Source organism: Serpula lacrymans, assembly GCF_000218685.1.
Source record: "Serpula lacrymans var. lacrymans S7.9 unplaced genomic scaffold SERLAscaffold_1, whole genome shotgun sequence".
In the NCBI taxonomy this organism is placed as follows: domain Eukaryota; kingdom Fungi; phylum Basidiomycota; class Agaricomycetes; order Boletales; family Serpulaceae; genus Serpula; species Serpula lacrymans.
In genome coordinates, this window is record NW_006763290.1 from 4,996,868 (window position 1) to 5,015,927 (window position 19,060).

Genomic DNA, 19,060 nt, shown 5'->3' on the forward strand with positions numbered 1-19,060 from the left:
GACATGACAACGTGGGGCCAAGTCTTTATGCTGTGCGGCTCAGTGATAGGAGGAATCGAGGGAAAGGGAAAAGGCAAAGATAGAGATGATGAAACCAAAGAAGCTGCCGCGCGGTGCCTGTGGTCACTATTGAGAGAGCGAACCTCCCAGGACACGCCTCCAGGTCTTCATGGAGATCGTGCTCAGACGCGTCTCGTAGAGTTTTGCACGCACTCTCAGACAGAGCAATTTATTCCAATTGTTGGACAGACCTTGAACTCTCTCCTTGGTTCAGCATTGTCTCCCCATCTACCGCTGCAACGCATCTCATTGCAGGTACTTCGTGTCTTAATTGCCCTGTATGCCCCAGAGTCTTTTGTACCCTCTATCCTCCCTGGCGTTGTTAGCATCACCACCAAAATTGCTCTAGGCATTTCTGGAAACAAAGGGTGGGCAAATGGGGCTATTGTCGCCCTTTCACTCGCAGTTATGCAGCAAGTCATAGTAAGGTCTATCGGCGATGATGTCTGTCTAAAAGAAGGTGCGGTGCGCAGTGTTGTTGACCTTGAGGACTTCGCTCAGTTCGTGAAGCCCCCTGAAATGGAGATCAAGTCAGACGAACTACCCCGTTATTTCACCGCTCGAACTTCTACTTGGCTACGGGCTTCGACTTCGCAGTTGCATATAGCTCTGAACACGCTGACGCCGCTTGTGACACACCCGACAATAGCTGCCCTGCTCGGATTGTGCGCATTTGCAGAAACAATCCTTGCGTCCACTTCTCTTACACTACCACAATCCCAACCGCTTCTACTGTCGTTTCTTCTGTCGCTATCTAACTCGCCATTCCCCAAAGTGTCACAAACTGCACAAGAGTCATTTTCGAATCTACTGTCTCCCACCAACTCAAACCGGCACTCCTTGATACAGACGTTGCTACATATATCAAAAGAAAACATCTCGGCCTTGCCTCGCCTGATTTCCTCACAAGCTGATGCAAAGGTAGACCATGCTGCAGGCCAAATTGAAGCCATCTGTCGGTTGTCTGGATCACTCTCATCAACACATAAAAACGTTGGTCTGTCCTCGGTCTCTGGAGGAATCGACTTGCTCCTTGGTCCAACAGGAGGCATCGAAAAATGGGGCTGGAGCTTGCTCGCTGTTCTGGACTTTGTCAGCCCCGCCATCGCCATATCTAAGGCTCCTGTCGCCCAGCTACTACTAGAAGACAACTCTGACGGCGCCAACCGTATTTCTTTCCCCGAGGTCACGTTGAAGAACGTACAGTCACGAAGTGCCTATGCAGCTTTAAGTCGAATGTTCCGTGCACTTGGTAGTGCAAGCAGCGAAAGCTCTTTTTATGCTGTGGAATGGTTTATCAGTACTGGTTACAAAGGGCACACTAGCAGCGCTGTTGCGGCATTGTGGTGTGCGGCACGTCTCTTAGAGGGCATCGGAAATATCTCGCTTGATCATGAGGGCATTGCTGATCCTTCGAGTCAGCCACGAAGAAAGGCACTGGAAAAGTTTGTCAGAGGTCTTGCGCGGGATATCGCCGAGTCGTGGGACGATGGCCACGACGAGCAATCTGACAACGTCCCCGAGGAACCAAAGGTTGACAACGATCTACATACTGAAATCATCAAAGGTGTCAATCCTATTCATGCAACCCTACAATTAATAAAACCTCATAGTTCATCAACTCCCAAACCCACTACTCAGCCTCTTTTGCATCAGGTTCTTTCTCTTCATCTACTCTCCATATCAGCTGGTATCTTGCAAGCACGATTTACTCCCCTGCTAATTCACGTCCTCTATCCAATCTTGCGTTCCCTGGTTTCCCCAGTATCATACATATCATTGACTGCACTGGCCACGCTAAATTTCATCACGGATTATACGTCGTACGCATCCCCCGCTAATCTTCTATTGTCACACTTCGATTATGCTCTGGATGCCGTTTCGCGGAGGTTGACTCACAGATGGCTTGATATTGAAGCAACCAAGGTTCTCGCCGTCTTGGTTCGTTTAGTAGGAAGCGACGTAGTTCAAAAAGCGGGAGATGTCGTCGAGGAATGCTTTGACCGCTTGGATGAATTTCATGGCTATGAAGTTATTGTCGAGGGTTTGGTGGAAGTCCTTGGGGAAGTTTTGAAGGTTATTGAAATGGACGAAACATTATCACAGCCTACTCAAGGAAAACCACAGCCAGAGGGAGTCATCCCTACCTCGTCACTCCAACCACTATTTGAATGGGTTGCACATAGAAAGGATCCTCCCGAAGTAGACGATACGGACTACGGTCCAGCTCCTCGGGGACCATGGGGGGAAAATACCGTGCCAGAAGATGAAACAAAGGAAGAGGACCAGCCAATAAATGCTCCATCACAACCTGAGGCCAGCGACGATCCTCCACCGACGCCAACACAAGCCTTAACGAAGCAAATCGTCTCTCGATCCATCTATTTCTTAACTCACGGGTCTGCTGTGATTCGGGCTCGAATCCTAATGTTGTTGAGTTCAGCAACGCCCGTATTACCAGAATCGGCGCTGTTGCCATCGATTCATCAGGCATGGCCATTCATTCTGAAGCGGCTCAGCGACAAGGAGCCTTTTGTCGTCAGTGCTACTGCCACACTCATAGAATCGCTAGCCAGCCACGTTGGTGATTTCATGGGAAGGCGAATATGGGATGATGTCTGGCCTCGGTTTCAGAGTATCCTAAAGCAACTAGACAAAGCAGACGCCCAAAATGCACTTGCTCGCCGCGGTCGTAGTGCCGTTGGAACTGAATCTGCATATACTCATTCCCATCGTTTATACCGCTCTATTTTGAAAACAATGATTGCGGCGGTCAATGGCGTGCATATCCAAGATAATGCTATTTGGCAAGTCATTCTCGCCTTCAGGCGTTTCTTGCATAGTCAAGTACATGAAGAATTACAAGGCTATGCGACGGAACTTTATATATCTATCGGCAGAAATAACTGGGACGCAGTTTGGCTGGCTTTAACGGCCACTTCAGGGCGCTTGGAGGGAGAAATGGTGTTCATGAAGGAGGAAATTTGGGATATAGACCGTAACGTGGGTGTAATTCTGTCGCGTGAGTAGTTAGGTGAGATGATAAATCTGCTGGTATAATCAATGATCACGATTTTGTTGACGGAATATGTCTACGAAGTTCTACACCTGCTTCCCTAAAAAGCTTGGCGGAAGCTTCATCTCTAAAAAAGAGTCAGAACTTACGGAATTAATGTTGATGGTAGAGAGTGCACGTACACTTTATAGCTAAGATTGTACACGACCGTCTTAACATCGCTTTGTATTATTTTAATTGTACATCTCAAGCACGGACACCTTTGTGCAGTTTACTACCAGTTTTTCGTGAAAGCATCAAACCACTCACGTGTTGCAATATAAAATAGCGTTGCAGCCCACTCGTTCTCTCCCAGCCTCGAGGAGAGCGTTTTCCTCTGCGTGTAGGCAAAGACACTCGAGGGAAAACCCATCAGAGGGGTTTTTCTTATTACACGATGCGCAGCCACCTGTTTTGCATAAAGGAAGATGATGATAACAAACCGCAAGATGGTTCACCTTCATTGCAGTTGGTCAAACCACGAGGGGTACCGTTATAACTATAAAGAGCGTGAACATGAGAGGTGAAAACGTTGGGGGGTTGCACCGAATTAATTCACCCTGTGGCAACTATGCGGTTATCCCGTACTAGGATTGCGCCAACACGGCGTTTCATACAATTCGAGCGCCTTGAAGCCAAATCTGCCAGTGTCTGAAATTCCTTCAGTAACGCATGACGACGAATGGAAGAACTGACCATAAAGTACGTGTCCCAGGCGGGCCTTAGACGGTCTTTGTTCATAAGATCCAGGGAATCCAAATGGGTATGAAGAGCTGATATAGACGAAAATGCGTTCACTACGCTGATTTTCACCAGACTGTCCAAATCGCGCAGTATATCGAAGTTCATCACTTCTTCTTCTGCTGCCGCTTCTTGTCTAGCTTGTCGAAAAACTAGCTGATCATGCTCGCGCACGAATTCCTCTAAAGTCATCGTGTTTGAACTTGGTCATGAATGAGGTGGCGCTTAAGCAGGATGACCGGTCATGAGCACTCACGTTACTGCTCGGCGATATCGTTGAAGTAAAGGAGCATCAACGTAGATCACCATAAAGAAAGGGCGTTTTGCAAAGTACTCAATAAGACACTGCGTGTTCAGCGCAACAGTCACATAATTCGAGCGCCAATTTCGCGTGACATGATCGAGTAAGGATGCAGGAGAGGTGAATGAGATTGACGGAAAACGCTGTGAGACAGATTCGAAAGGCGTGATCGGGGAGCTCATTGATAGAAATGAAGTGGAGTTGTTGGGCAGTCTTTGAGCAAATGTTTTGAGTGAACTTGATAGCGGTTCTGCAGTATATGCACCAGGGGTAACCCCATTGGGAGTTCGATCCGTATCACTCTATAAACGTATTTATACGTTGAGGTCCTTAATCATAGCGTCAAGCGAGTTATGATCAAGATGAAGTACCTCAGCCTCAGAATGTCTCTCTTCCCAGTCCAGGCTAACAGGTGTAAAGCCCTTCGACACAAAATAGTCCTCGATAGTGGATTTTCCCGCATAACGCGTACCAACGATAGCAATGAACATAGCTCGGTGCTATCGTCCAGAATCAGCCTCCAAGATTGTAGATATAGTAAATTACAGACCCTTGAAGTTCACTTTCGATTGCAAGTTGCAGAAAATGATCGGGCGCGCTTTCTCGAACACGTGACTCTAATCTACATTGATTTCTTATTACCGTGACAGAAGTGAGCAGTTTTCATAGTAGACTTCATCATGATAACATGTAAAACTAGAATGTGTGCACTCGAAGGTCTATGCGGATGCAAGGTTGTCTGAGCAATTCCGCAATTCCTTATAGTATCCCAAACCTCTTCTTCGGTTATCTACGAGCATGGGCATCTCGTGGACCTACTGTATTATATTAGCGTAAGAGGTCCCACATTGATTATGATGATAACATCAGTTAAGGCAATGAACTCTAACCATGAGTAAGATGTTAAGGGTGATACCTCATTAGTTGGCTTCTTTACGCACCTTCTAAAGAAGTTATCTTTATGAAGCTCAATCCCCTTCAGCGTCTGCTACGATGTCGACTGGAGTGGACAAAACGACCTTCTTTTGCTTATCTTGTAGAGCAGACGCTTGCCTTCTTTTCTTGGCCTCAGCTTTGGCCGCGGTCCTAGCTATCGCCCTGTGCTCCTTAGCGGCCTTCATATCTTTTGGAGCAGAAGTACGCGTTTGTTTAATATGAGTAGGAATTAGCTGTCTGTGAGTGCCATGAGGCACTAGCCAAGGAGCGCTGACGATATCAACGGAAGGTATGACATCTTCTAGTATCGCTAACCCTGGAGCATGACACTGTAAAACATTTATATCAAGCGCTCTTCACAGCAAGAACATAAGCAAGTGCTCACATCCACAGCCAACGCGGCGGCCCTTCTCAGGCCCAATGCTGTAGCTAATGACAGTTCGGAACCCTTCGGCAGTGTGACCAATCTAATGGGGCTGAAGTTCCTTTTGGCGGAAGCGTGAAGAAGAGCAGCGTTGCATGCTGCTACTAGATGAGGAATGTGGTCAATGAGGATTGGAGGGTCAATGTCGGTCCGACAGATAAAAACCCATGCGATATGCGACGGGACAACTTGTGGAGGTAAAGCAGTGTCGGAGGATGACAAAGTGATAAAATTTCGAGAAGCTTGCACTTGGGCTTCAAGCTTCCGAGTTACTTCATTGATACCAATAGAAAGATGCTGAAGGATAGTAGGACATTTTTTACCGTCTGGTGCAGTAATCGGCACGGTACTGGGGGTGACAGGTCCTTCTCCTCCGGATGGCGGAAAAGCTGTATGACCTGGATCTATTCCTGAGTCGAGAGATACAGCAAGTTCATGGCCTTTTTCTTCCAGACCTTTTTTTCGACTGCTGAGTTTTTTTTTCGATTGTTCTAGCGCATTCAAGTTCCGAGAGCGCCTGGACTCAGAGACACCGTCTAGAATCGAAACGAGGCGTGCCAAACACAGGTTTTGCAGATTCACGGGAATGGAAGGCCTGTTAAGTCAGTAAAATCGATAGTAGGGATGGTCTGCGATAGATAATTACCAGCGAACGTGAAAGGGATTATCTAGGACGCTTTTGAAGACTGGCTTGCGTTCGACAGTTGCTCTATTTTTTGCACGGTTGGAGACGTGAGTATGCGTCCGTGCAGTTTTATCGGACATGAGTGCAGAAAGCAGACGGTGGCTGTGTGGACAGCCGGCTTAGCAGAGAACCTTCGCAGTGCGAACTTGACGGTACAAACTACCATCTTCAGTCAGTATATTTCCAGAGGCACTTCATTCCATATCTTGCTTATACACTCTCATATGCCTTTTTTACTCGATCCATTCGAATTCATGTCCGCTCCTCCACATACATAACATAGTGGTGACATTTTCAGTTCTCGGACCGTCTGGTGTTGGCGACAAGCGTCTATGTCAGCGCTGACATTTGATCGTGACTGTTATTCGTATTTCTTGGACAGTAAGGTCAGCTGCCATGGCTTAAATTATTTACCTACTATCTGACGTCCTTCCTTATTTTAGCTAAGCCATCTGCCTTCCTCGAAGCTGGCATGTCGGTAGATTCTTGCTCTGGCTCCATTTTCATTTGGAAAAAATAGGTGGTGATACTTTTGATGCGGCGTCTCCGTTAGCGCGCTGCTGGATCTGGTGAGATCCTGGCACCAATCGTCTGTCGTATAAGAAAGAGTCAAGCAGTCTGGTCTTTTGGATCTGTCCTCGTCTCCTTCCCTTCTCTGCTTCAGCTCCTCATTTTCGCGATTCTCCATCATGGTTTCAATCGCTTCTCTATTCCCGTCTCATCCGGTAGCTATTAGAAAGCTAAGAGATCGCGAAGAGAAACTGTCCGGATACCCGCATTGGCGACTACAAGTTCCTCATGATATTATTGACGTCTTGAAATACCCCCTCACAAACCTCACGGATACCGAGCGATGTATCGTTCACTGCGACGCCACCGCACTTGCAGATCTGATTCGCAAACGGGTGCATTCTGCGGTGGATGTGTTAACGGCTTTTGTCAAGGCAGCAGTAGTAGCACAGGATCTCACCAATTGTCTCTCAGAGATTTTCATAGAAGAAGGTTATGAACGTGCCAAGCAACTCGACAGGCATTTATTGGAGACTGGTCAAACAGTTGGGCCGTTACACGGTGTCCCTGTCTCCATCAAGGATCATATCAAAATCAAAGGAATCGATACCTCTACTGGTTATATTGGTTAGTATGCGGTTTTCAAACAGATGTTTCAGGGAGATCCAGGACTTACAGATTGACATAATTGACATAGGTTGGGCATACAAGACAGTTGCTGATAGTGATGCCGTCGTTGTGGACATTTTGCGCAAAGCCGGAGCTATTCTTTATGTCAAAACTCAAAATCCACAAACATTACTTGTGAGTCTTCTATATTTTTCAAATAACTGGAATATTACTAACCTCAGTCATCTAGTCGTTAGAAACAAATAACAGTGTATTTGGACGAACTGTGAGCCCTTTCAATCGGAATTTGACTCCTGGTGGAAGTTCTGGAGGCGAAAGTGCCCTTATTGCCTGTCATGGTAGTCCTCTTGGTGTAGGAACGGATATTGGTGGCAGCGTCAGAATCCCAGCTGCTCACTCTGGATTGTATGGTTTGAAGGGGTCTGTTGCCCGATTGCCGCATGCAGGGCTTTTAGGTACACATGACGGGATGGAGGCTATCGTAGGTGCTGTTGGGCCTCTCGCAACATCAGCAAGAGATCTCGGGTTATTCTGTCGGGTGATGCTAGACGCGCAGCCCTGGCTGGTAGAGCCTCCTTTATTAGAAATGCCCTGGAAGAGAGAGGTTGCTAAAGGAGAGGGAGTCCCAAAGAAACTATCAATCGCCATTCTATTTGACGACGGGGTGGTTGCACCGCACCCACCTATCACGCAAGCTTTAAGGAAATACAAAGATGCTCTGATAACAGCTGGCCACGACGTAATTGAATGGCAGCCACTGGACCATCAGAATGGATGGGATCTAATTGTAAGATGCATCTACGGATTGTCAGCATATATCAGCTTACAGCCTTTTTTCCAGGCCAAGTTATATTTGTTGGATGGCGGTGCAGAGTACCACGACACCATTCAAAGTGCTGGAGACACGGCAGTTCCTCTGACCAACTGGATTTTAGACCACGCACAAGGCCGCAAATCTTACACACCAGCGGACATGTTCCGCCTGAACTTGGAGCGGGACGCTTTTCGGGCCAAAGCACTGGTTCACTGGAACGAGACCCGTCATCGCACGGCTACAGGACGTCCTGTTGATGCGATCTTGTGTCCCGTTGCACCTACTCTGGCACCACCACACGATTCTACTGCATGGTGGGGATACACGTCTCACTGGAATTTACTGGACCTGCCAGGTGTTGTTTTCCCTGTCGGGAGATTCGCCGCTGCTGATGCATTTGCAGTGGAGCCTTTACCGCCAGCCCGCGGAGATGTGGAGACCTTTATTCACGGACAATGGAACCCAGCCACATACGATAACGCGCCTATAGGTTTGCAGCTAGTTGGTCGTCGGCACAACGAAGAAAAACTGTTAGCAATGCTAGATATCGTGGAAAGCAGCGTACCCGGTCATACTTCGTTGGGGAGTCTACATAATGGAAATGCGTAAGTAATATATATACCAGCGTACTTACTGTGCGAAACGAATACCTACTGCTATAGTATGGGGATAGATAGGCGCTTCAAGTGCCGTATATATCAGGCAATTACGGTAGTTCGCTAGTCTCACATTTGATCGATATCTATGATGAGCTCTTTTTCTTGTTTAAACATTGCGTTTAGCACTGCTTTCTGCTTGCTTTTATCAGAAATGTCATCGGACCTTCACGCTTCCGTCATTGCTTTGGATTACTCGGGAGGAGACCGACAAGAGAGGGTACGGCGCTCATCATGGTGTTTTGGCGCTGGTATAGTACCGCGGTCGAACTTTGCAGGTGACTCGACATGGTTCATGAGTAGAGCTCTTAGCGGTTCCGCAGGACCCTACACGATACCCATCATTCGTTGCCCGTAACACTTGCCAGTGCACATGCAGCGTAGCCCAAGTCGGTGAGTCATCACTATAGCTAGAATCGTCGTACTTGGTTGCTCAAGGAATATTCACCTGGAATGCACTTAGGAATATATAAGCGCCACTGCTTCTAGAAAATATTGGCTGTACGCAGTATTGGCTGTCGAATCATGGCTGTATGCACTGATGTGAAAGCTATTGCGAGCCTTTTCTGGAATATCTGCACTATTTTTTTTGGTTTTTCGCTGGTGAGTCTATGAAGCTATCTACACGCATGACTTCTTTTAGCCGAGTCTTTCGTCCTCATCTCCATATTGTTATTATGTCACCGAGGCACGGTATCTGGACCGTACGCTCCGCTCCGCTCCCTCTCCCTCCTCACCCTAATTTGGATCCTGCTATGACTCCAACAAATACCAGTATCCTGTGCATCAGCGGTCTGGAAGATTCAAGAGTGTCGCCGCCCAGTCATTTTGATGCTGCAAAGAATCCAGTTAGATACTGGATCTACAGCCCCGGACAAAGTATATAAGGCTCGAGGAATGATAAGGTGAAGGATATCCATCCAATCCCACATCTCATACTCCAACCTTCCAGCTCAAGATGCCGACCAACGCTTTCTATACTATCAGCGTCTACGACGGAAAGAACAGATTTCCGGACTCGGTTTGGGCCACCCTACGTGCTGATGCTGGTGCTGCAAACCTGATCCTCCCTCATGCTGAAAAGACTTTCAGGGAATTTTCGACGGGTAATCAGTTCTGGATCACTTGCACGTCGCCAAATTCTCAGGAGTTCGATTTCATTCTCGCCTGCACTGAGGGACCACTAGGTCCCTACCCCATTTTTATCTATACCCCTATCCCTTTCCGCGCGCTGAATGCAGGCGAATATAGTCGGCCTATATATCTTCTTGCTCAGACCCTCCATGGGAAGGTTCCAGTCACCAGAGTCTTTTCCATCTTTTCCGTCGAACCCGTGACCAGGATGTTTGCCGAGGCATGGACCCAACTCACTAACATCGGGTCCATCCAAGAGCCATACTACAAGGCCAAGTTAACCTACTGCACAAACGGCTCACTCATCGCGTCCCAGCCGTCCGCACACGCTGACTTGGTATTCGAATTACGACGCGCTACTCCCGACGACAAAGATGCAATCGCTAAGTTGTGCTATGACTTCGCCAAGACCTCAGTAAGCAAACTTATTCGTGATCAGTAACTATATATTCTGAGACCTCTGTGTAGGAGCCTTTCGTGCTAACCAAAGTCGAAGCCTTGCGAGAAGCAGAGCTTATGATCGCGAAGAAGCAAGTCTGGGTTCACACTATCCAACGGGTTAGCGGAAGTCAAGTCGAGATCGCCTCTATAGTTGCCACGACGCGACAAACTGATGTTGCATCCGCTATATCCAAAGTGTACACCAATGATAAGTGGAGGCGGCTTGGGTGTGCGGAGCGCCTTGTCCGACGCGTCACGAAAGAGTGAGTGCCGAGCTCTCATGCAGAAACTCTCCACTGACGCCTGGATCATATTGCCAGACTGCTCAGGGGTCCAAACGAAAAAGTCGTTCTCTATGTAGCCGACGATAACCCCGCCGCTTCCAATGTTTACGACAAAGTTGGATTTGTGGGTCTTTCCAGAGAGGGTCCCCCCGTTCAAGGTGTCGACACATGGCTAGAACTCGGATTTGATCGCTCTCAAGTCACGCTTGGTCACTGGTAAATGGTTATGGTTATATCATCTTCCATCTTTCAGCTCCCGTTCCTATATAACAAGGACTTTCAACTCTTCCCTTTCCTGATCCTCGTATACCATCTCCACTCAATCACAGTATACGTCGACCTTGATATCTAATCTGTAGCGATAACTTTTTTTGGATACCACTGAATGTATATCATAGTTAGGAATTACAATTACGATAGCTTATACCATACGTACCCACTACCTACTACATGTTCATATTGCCCAAATTAAATTCAAATAGACTGAGAGTATCGGAAGCAAGATAATTGATCTCTTTTGTGCACTTGAAAAGTTGTCCAATTACCAGTCGCATCGAGTCACAAATCAGAGTTGTTGGAAGCCTACAATCTTACAATAAGAAGCAAATATACAAGATACGTAGATCATACAGTGTTAGTCCTCTATGATACCTGTTTTTAACCACTGTTCTGCCACACGATCATCTTCCGGATAAGCAAGTTGTAGTTCAGGGGCCGGAAGCAACCTCGCCCTCCCCTTTTCATCGGCACTCAACCGCACACCTTCAAAAAACCTTTCAATCATTGGACACTTGGAAAAATATTCCATGATACTCGTGCGGTCCAAAACGTGCGGCCCTATATTTTCTTCGGCCACATCTAGTGAAACGAGGCTCAGTGAGCGCCCCCCACATCATTGTATCAAGACACTTACACCGTGTGGAGTTATCGAAGATGACTGTATAAAAAGGTTGGTGCCGTCCTCGAGGAAATGCATCAACACCCCCCTGTATAATCCAGTCCTCAGACGCCATGCAAGTCGGCTAAATGGTAAACAATTGTTTAGATTAGATTGGCAGAACCAAGGAAGTAAATGAACCTACCGCCCATCCAATTATACATCCGACATAGGCAAGTTTTATATGCTTGAACATCATTCCAACAAAGAACTTGATGTTTTTTACCTGTTGCGAACGTAGTTTAATTGAGGTCGAAGCATTCTCTTCGCTTCGAAGAAGTTCACCACAATGTGTGATCAAGAGCTGACGAGTCGCTGAGTTGAGAGAGGGTGCCAGGGAACCAACCAAGACAGCACAAATGTCAAGAGGAAAGCTGTAGTCGGTGACTTGGTGAATTATATTGCTAACCATCCCGTCATCATTCGTAAAAATGAGGTTAACAATGAATCCCGTGTAGATAGCGTTGATGAATGGAAAAGAGGGTGATGCCAGGATATTCCGTGATGCACGGAGAAGCATTGAAGCAGATGATGCAGGGGAAACATACCGCATGATTGAGGCGGTCGATTCACCTGCTGCAATGAGTCGTGATGGAATGTCTTCCTTCAAAGAAAGAAAGAACTGGGAATTATAACCATAAATGTCTAAAAATAAATCATCGAATTCGGGATTAGGTGACTTCACGATGGCAATGACTCTGGTGGGAAAATCCAGGGGGATGCACATATCCCTAGTCTCCGGGCTATGCAGACAAAACAATATACCAAAGAGAATGGAATGTTCTTGTTTGAGTTCAGGAAACGGTGAGGGAAGTGGTTGTATATGTCATGAAAAAGGCCTACACTCGGCATTAAATCAACGGAGCAGAATTTGTAGCTTTTCACTCACTGCCTGTGGGTCCAAAACCTTGAGTGCTCATAAATTCACAGATACCGAAGCAAACATTCTTGAGTGATTCAATATCATTGAATCCATCTGGGTCCAGTGGATATTGCTTTTCTGAAAGATAAGCACGGCACTGAGAACCGAGGGCATCTAAGCTGGATGATATCTTCCCTCAAGAACGTAAGTCTATAACGAGCTGTTTGGAGTGAAAAAATCACCCACCTGCGTAGGCGTGTATTCGAAAGACGTAGAGAGAGCAGCAAATGCTGTTTCAAAAGAGACCATGTCCTGCGTGATTGGAACAGGACGTAACTTAGCCCATAACTTGACCGCCGCACTTCTTCCAATGACGCCCAACAGGGTCTTGGCCCAGAAACGTCTCGGAATCGCATGAGGTGCGATATCCCGCGCGTTCTGGTGAAGTCCTTCTAGGATTTCGGCTGGAGTAAGTCTGGTTTCCAGCTCGAGTGCATTCCAGACGTCGTAGGACAACGAAATCGCCAGTTGCGCTGCTCTTCCTTGCCTACCAGTCCTTTCCATCAAAATCCCATTCAAGATATCCACAGCTTGCTGATCCAAGCGTCGTCGGTACATGTACATGAGCCTGAAGTCACCACCTGCAGCTTGTTTCCTTAACTCTTCTTCAGCCGTAACACATTCGGTATATCTAGCTTTATAGTGGGGTTCCCATACTTTGGATAAGGATGCGGCCTCTCGAAGTGTTGAGTTAGTTCGTAGACAAGCAGATAGAGTTTTCACGCTATCATCTGAGTGATCCGAGACAGGAAACTTCACGAGTATGTGCAAATAAATATCAAAAGGGAGTAGTCTGAACCCTGAAGTCATGGTGACACGAAACAGCGATAACGTTCAAATGTACACGCGTGAAGCGCCGAAGGTTATATACATGGTGAGAAAATAAGATAATCGCTATCCGCCATCGTTGGTTGGAAATGTAAAATGATGTCTGAACTACAAAGGTATAATTGGACTATCTACAGTAACTTTTATTTACATATCAGATGTAGGTTGACTTGGACTGTCTGAGCTGGAAAGCAGGAAAAATACCACAATAAAATAAAATAAAAGCACCCGAATAAGTTTGCGACAGGTCGATATATCAGCGTTGTTCGTTAGATGCTTCATCAATTCACCATCAACTCGTCCGTTGCTTGAAGGATATTTTCCCAAAAACGCTCCACACAAGCCTTCTCAAAACCATTCTCGTCGTAACCGAGACTGATGAACAGTTTCCCTGCAAATGTATACGAGAATAATAGCATGCCACCAGAACGCTGACGAGATCCAGTCGTCAAGGAATTGAACTGGATTTCCGGGTATGACGCATACTTGTAGATGCCATCCAGATTACCTAGTAAAGATAAACCCATGAGGGCTGTTGAAGGGGCGCGAACAGCTTTGACGTGAGTGGTGGAGGCAGGCGGTGGGGAGACGAAGAGGCCGCGATCCTTGTCGTCATCCTCTTTGGCCCAGATGCGAGCTCGGAGGCCCCGTTCGGAGGCCATCAGACGACTACGTGATACAATCATAGGGTTCTTGGCAGCTCGAGTGCTCTGTTCCTTCGCTATTCGCGCACGATGCCAAAATACGGTGGAAAGCTCGACGGAACGAGGAATGAAGGTAGGAAGAATGACGTTAAAATAACCCACAGCGAGGAACCAGTAGGAATCGTTAAGGGATGTCACAGTAAAGTGCGGGCGTAAATTGACAGCAGAATACATCATCCTGGATGAACAGAGAGACACTGTCAGTATGATTCTCAAGCATCTCGAGACGCGACCTTACGTGGGCAATTCTTTCTTCGCCTGGGAAAGCTGCGCCCAGGCAATATTGCAAATAGCAAAGAGGGCGGCAGAAACAGAAACTCCGTGTGCCTTACAGCGCTTGAGAATTGCCTTTGTACGGTCCACATCATATGATACGGTCTGTACTGTGGTATGCCGTGGTTGCTTAGATCGCCGAGGGAATGCTTGTCCGCCCTGTTCCTATCTTAGACTATATAAGGTAGAGGAAGATTAATGTGAGACGCACAATCAGTTCATCTTGGCTCCTTTGGAAGTCCACCTTTCCTACAGCTCGACGAAATTTGCTGGTTTCAGGAGGGAAACGATATTCCATGGATTCGGGAAGAACGGAATCCTACGAAGCGGGTAAGAATATGGACAACATCAGCATGAAAAATGCACACTTCAGCTATAGATCCTGCCCAACGCGCTTGCCACTCTTCGTTCAAAAGTGCTTCAAGGTCACCTTGGGTCTTTGAGCTACCGAGAAGACCAAATAAGTCGTTTGCAAATTGATGCAATGCCATGCCATCACCCAAAAAATGAGTGGCGCATATCATCATATCATAGTTTTTCAGTGGTGCCTCTTGCTTATCAGAAGTTGGTGAACTTGGATGAGGCGTCATTGGAGGACTGGGAAGGAATGTTGAGGCTTCTGACTGGGAAATGATGAGATATGAGGGGCGGCTATCGGATAATATGCGTGGTCCGTTAAGATAGATATCGAGGAGTTCTGGTAGAGTATTTTAGATGATTACAGCGTGAATAAAGTCACGTTCCTACCATTCCTTGTGGTATTAGATTTATATTCTAGGTCGTTGTCTGCACTTATTAAAGCATCTTCTGGAGACTGTGGTGGGGTATAGCTTGATATAGAGGTCAATAAGCAGTTTGCTGTAACACGGTCTGGTATTTCTTGCTTACATGAATCTCACATCGTTGTATTCATACATGTGCACCCTTGAGGCAAGGAGAGGATGGCGACCTCTTAGGATAGCCCATACCATACGAACGCGAGCATGGCGAAGAAGATGCTCGGGGGCACGAAAATCCAGATGAAGATACCTATGATCATGCAAATGAAACACATTAGCGGACATACTTGGATGTATGCCAACAACGGATGTTCACATGTCATTTACACCTGTAGCTCGCGAAGGAAGGTAGTAGGACAGTTCGCTCTCTCCAAGTCGTCTCTCGTATTGGACAGGTTCAGACGTTTTGCCATTTGACGTTGCTGACACTTTCCCTATGTCGACAGTATGGTTGGGTACAACATTGCTCTCCTCAGCCTCATGTACCAAGGCATCATCCGATGACACGGGAGAGGGAGGGAACTGAGCAGCTGCCATGAAAAGAAATATAGCCCAACAGACGCGAAAGCAGTAGCAGAAAAGATGGATGGCGCTGAACCAGCATCTTATTGAGAAAATTGATTTTGTAAGAGAACCGAATGGTAGCGATGTGTTAGTAAATGAGTAAAGGGCGACCCGGTTCGCGTGGCTCAATTCTGAATAGTGAAACGAGCTCGACAGATCTGATCTTGGCCATAGAGATTGCGAAGCCTGTCTCATAAAGGCGCATTGCAAGGCCCCGGGTACGATAGGACACGTTGGGCAGATGTAAAGGGGTGCTAATGCCCGTTGAGCCCAGAACCTAGCCTGTGATCGTGATCACGATCCCCCAGGTCAGCTACAAGCAATTTACAGTAGAGATTAATAGCTTGTTGGGCTCACTGTAGCAACTTGCGCTCAACAGTTTGAATATTGTATCTCTGTAGTGTATGTTGATCGGTGTACGTGTATTGTGGAGTAAAGTAACCCTAGCTGAACCAGTTTGCCGCTGTCCGTTTCCATTGTAACAACGCAAGACTTGAACAAAAAAAATATGAGAGCTCCAACGCCATCACATTATTACCTGGCGACCGGTTGCATTTGTTGGAGCTCGTCTGTGCATATACGTTTGGATGCCAACATTTTGTGGAGTATTGTGCATGGCGGTCACGCTTGTGGGAACATTTGACGGGGGATTCCAATCAACCCACGCCATCTTCTTCCCACTATCACTCTCAGCACGGGCGGCCCATCAAAGAAGAAAAGCAAAATTGATAAAGTCGTTATCAACAAACCCATCTAACGCTTCAGAGACGGGAACCTTACTGAACCTTGAAGGGGAAAATGCTAGTGGGCGGAAACACGGTAATCTAGAGCAGTGCAAGGAACGCTTGCCGCAATGGAGCAATAAATCCAAGATTAGGTCTCGAGGCGCCCGATTTTGGTCCTAAATGGTACACTATGTCCTATCTTCAAATGCAGAGCGGCCCATAGAGAAAAGTCTGTCCTGTTCTGAAGCTGGATCACAGGGGCAACAGGGTCAAAATGTTCTTCCTCCGTCCTTCACGGTCGCAAAATGTCAATGTAGTTGCACTGTCATAGTGTCAGTGGTACTTGCCGGTACCGTTATCGCCAACCTATCAACTTGTTCAAACTCATCTCTTCATTTGGCTTGTACTGGGCTACCTACTACACAAATAACACGTTGGATCGATCCAGCCTGCACAGGCTGGTCAGAATTGGCATTGACAGGTGTGAGCATCTTCGCCCCCGTCCCCCTCGCCTGCGCCTGTCAAACTCAGCATATTCCCAACTTCGTCGATTCAGTAACTGACCTATCAGCAATTATAGGAGTTACAAGTATGATTCGCTTCGCTTCCAGTCATCCTAACCTACTGCAGTATTACTCTCGATATCCATTACAATTTCTATCCTCGATTACAAACAAGATTCCGTGATTTATCCATGACCCGACAACCTCGTCATCGAAATCTTGATTAAATACCCATTATATGCTGCAGTTCTAAATTTGGACGAACATGAGGCAGACGCCTGCCGAACACTATCGAGTCCATTTACTCCTTAAGTTCTTTCTCAGCCTCGAAAGCAACTTCCATGTCCCTGTCAGAATCTTCTGGCCGATTGCCATTTCCAACGGCTTCCAGATCTATATCCCGTCGGGGAGGGGGCGCCGTTTCAACGGACTTGACCCAGGTGTAATACCTAAGAAACCGATCAAGCATGCACGATGAACATGGTCGATGATGATCAATCAGTTCCTAGAGTTTGCCCAAGATGAAAGCTTCACGTACATCGCTCCTAAAAGAATCGTCCCAATGGATGATGCTCGGTTTCTGAGAGGCAATACAGTACGTCAACACGTTCTCTTCGTCAGGCAACGGAAACAGATGGCCGAACGATTGTACATACACAGTCATTATATCTTTGAAAATCCACATGCCAAGCAGGGTCTGAAGTACAGATCGAGCAGCCTGCGGGGATAAGGGCAGATGAAGTTAGCTGAAATGTGGAATGATATCTCGTTAACGCTGTAAGTGAACTTATCATGACTGACACTGGAGAACATGTGTGTGATGGGACTCGTAATCTTGATGCTCAGCAGGCCCGCAATGCAGAGAAGGAAACCGAATACCCCTGTAACGAAGCTTCCCCAGATGAACACATGCCCATCCCAAGTGGAGTCATGAATGAGATCTTCAAGTTTATGTGGCTCTCCGGTCAAGAAGACAAAGGGGAAGAGAAAAATAGCAGACCCTGCGTTGGTCCAATATGCAAGCTGTATGGTGGAATTAGCACAGTAAGGTAGCGACATTTTGATGAGCACAGCGTGGAACGCGATGAATAGTGATGAGAAAAACCCGTAGAAGAGCGATAGGTTTGAGGGCGCGGCGCCCGCTGGGATTCCGGAAGATGGAGACACACCCAGCAAAAAACCACAAGTGACAATTACAGTAGCAAAAATGACCCGGATGGAAGGCTTGGAGCGTGTATGGAGGGAAGATACCAGAATTGTGAGAGGTAAGACAAGTCCTCTTGCGATCTCGTTATCATACAAAGTATTAATCTATGAAAATCTTATTAGATTAGATAACACCATACCTGGAAGAATGAAGCGTCGACATCACGAAGGCAAAGCGTATTGAATACGAGACCAACGATATTAACGAGGACAACGGGGGCGAGTTTCTTGGCGGCCTCCAGATCCCATTCTGGTATTTCGACCCGGTCGGTCACAAGTGCAGCTATGTGCAAAAGAAATACGGCAATGATCAGTTGAAGGAAAAGGAAAAGTAAAGGTAAGTCGGGGGATCCAATGAGAACCGCCTTGTTTCTGCGTAAGATTTTTGTGCTCGTTTTTAACGGGTGCAAGGGAATATTTAGCTGACTTACACGAAAACCATCTAGAAACGCACATTGAGATCAAGAGTCACTGTGATGTCAAAACAGGATCGTGCTCACCACTAACGCAGCGGACATGTAGAAGACGACCACGGCTGCCACCTTGAAAGTGTGTGCATCGTATTTGCTAGCACCCATGATGGACTCGGTCACTTTGGGGAAGAGATTTTATGAGGGTGACTTGAACGGCTGCGAAACAACCAGGTTAAGAGCTCTCGGGAAACGAACGTTGAGGCAGCCTGGCCAGAAGTCAGCTGAGATGGGTCTAGGTTTTTAATAAAGGCGATGATAACGGACATACGTATGGAGAGCAGAACAGGGAGCACAGGGGTTGCGGTATGCATCGAGGCTAAAACGAAAGCGAGCTGGGTCGGTTTCACCTCGACCTGGTATGGCTCCAGATTAGGCAATCAAGACTATCAAGGCAACGAGATCTTTCGAGATTTCCACATTCGGGTTCGGAGTGGCGTCGCCTAATCACAGCCGGCATTACACTGCACATGTCGAT

General features: G+C 47.0%; 7 protein-coding genes across 7 annotated transcripts; 2 read left to right on the plus strand and 5 right to left on the minus strand.

Annotated features, from left to right (window-relative positions):
• Positions 1-3: 3 nt before the first annotated feature.
• SERLADRAFT_412501 (uncharacterized protein) lies at positions 4-3,335 on the plus strand (the record flags this gene model as incomplete). Its single annotated transcript, XM_007312840.1, has 1 exon — positions 4-3,335. One exon carries the CDS (start codon positions 4-6, stop codon positions 3,088-3,090), a length of 3,087 nt encoding a protein of 1,028 aa, XP_007312902.1.
• An 802-nt stretch (positions 3,336-4,137) lies between these two features.
• Positions 4,138-4,721, minus strand: SERLADRAFT_455546 (uncharacterized protein; the record flags this gene model as incomplete). Its single annotated transcript, XM_007312841.1, has 2 exons — positions 4,138-4,459; positions 4,529-4,721. Coding segments are annotated over 2 exons (441 nt in total), but the record flags the coding sequence as incomplete, so codon positions are not given.
• Positions 4,722-4,812: 91 nt separating this feature from the next.
• On the minus strand, positions 4,813-6,306 carry SERLADRAFT_455547 (uncharacterized protein; the record flags this gene model as incomplete). Its single annotated transcript, XM_007312842.1, has 4 exons — positions 4,813-5,042; positions 5,099-5,422; positions 5,479-6,112; positions 6,164-6,306. The coding sequence occupies 3 exons, from the start codon at positions 6,280-6,282 to the stop codon at positions 5,126-5,128; spliced, it is 1,050 nt and encodes a 349-aa protein (XP_007312904.1).
• Positions 6,307-6,569: 263 nt separating this feature from the next.
• SERLADRAFT_359135 (uncharacterized protein) lies at positions 6,570-11,178 on the plus strand (the record flags this gene model as incomplete). Its single annotated transcript, XM_007312843.1, has 8 exons — positions 6,570-6,588; positions 6,646-7,339; positions 7,410-7,516; positions 7,572-8,129; positions 8,184-9,205; positions 9,276-10,361; positions 10,415-10,650; positions 10,708-11,178. 4 exons carry the CDS (start codon positions 6,892-6,894, stop codon positions 8,763-8,765), a joined length of 1,695 nt encoding a protein of 564 aa, XP_007312905.1.
• A 36-nt stretch (positions 11,179-11,214) lies between these two features.
• On the minus strand, positions 11,215-15,657 carry SERLADRAFT_412505 (uncharacterized protein; the record flags this gene model as incomplete). The annotated part of the gene is made up of 11 exons (XM_007312844.1): positions 11,215-11,529; positions 11,585-11,693; positions 11,754-12,447; positions 12,498-12,660; positions 12,717-14,240; positions 14,301-14,494; positions 14,547-14,654; positions 14,704-15,032; positions 15,083-15,165; positions 15,224-15,364; positions 15,431-15,657. The coding sequence occupies 7 exons, from the start codon at positions 15,649-15,651 to the stop codon at positions 13,640-13,642; spliced, it is 1,677 nt and encodes a 558-aa protein (XP_007312906.1).
• On the minus strand, positions 15,650-16,112 carry SERLADRAFT_455561 (uncharacterized protein; the record flags this gene model as incomplete). The annotated part of the gene is made up of 2 exons (XM_007312845.1): positions 15,650-15,960; positions 16,036-16,112. A coding segment is annotated over one exon (222 nt), but the record flags the coding sequence as incomplete, so codon positions are not given.
• Positions 16,113-16,957: 845 nt separating this feature from the next.
• Positions 16,958-18,759, minus strand: SERLADRAFT_455562 (uncharacterized protein; the record flags this gene model as incomplete). Its single annotated transcript, XM_007312846.1, has 7 exons — positions 16,958-17,355; positions 17,445-17,486; positions 17,563-17,624; positions 17,708-18,193; positions 18,253-18,484; positions 18,544-18,554; positions 18,613-18,759. The coding sequence occupies 7 exons, from the start codon at positions 18,688-18,690 to the stop codon at positions 17,208-17,210; spliced, it is 1,059 nt and encodes a 352-aa protein (XP_007312908.1).
• Positions 18,760-19,060: the final 301 nt, after the last annotated feature.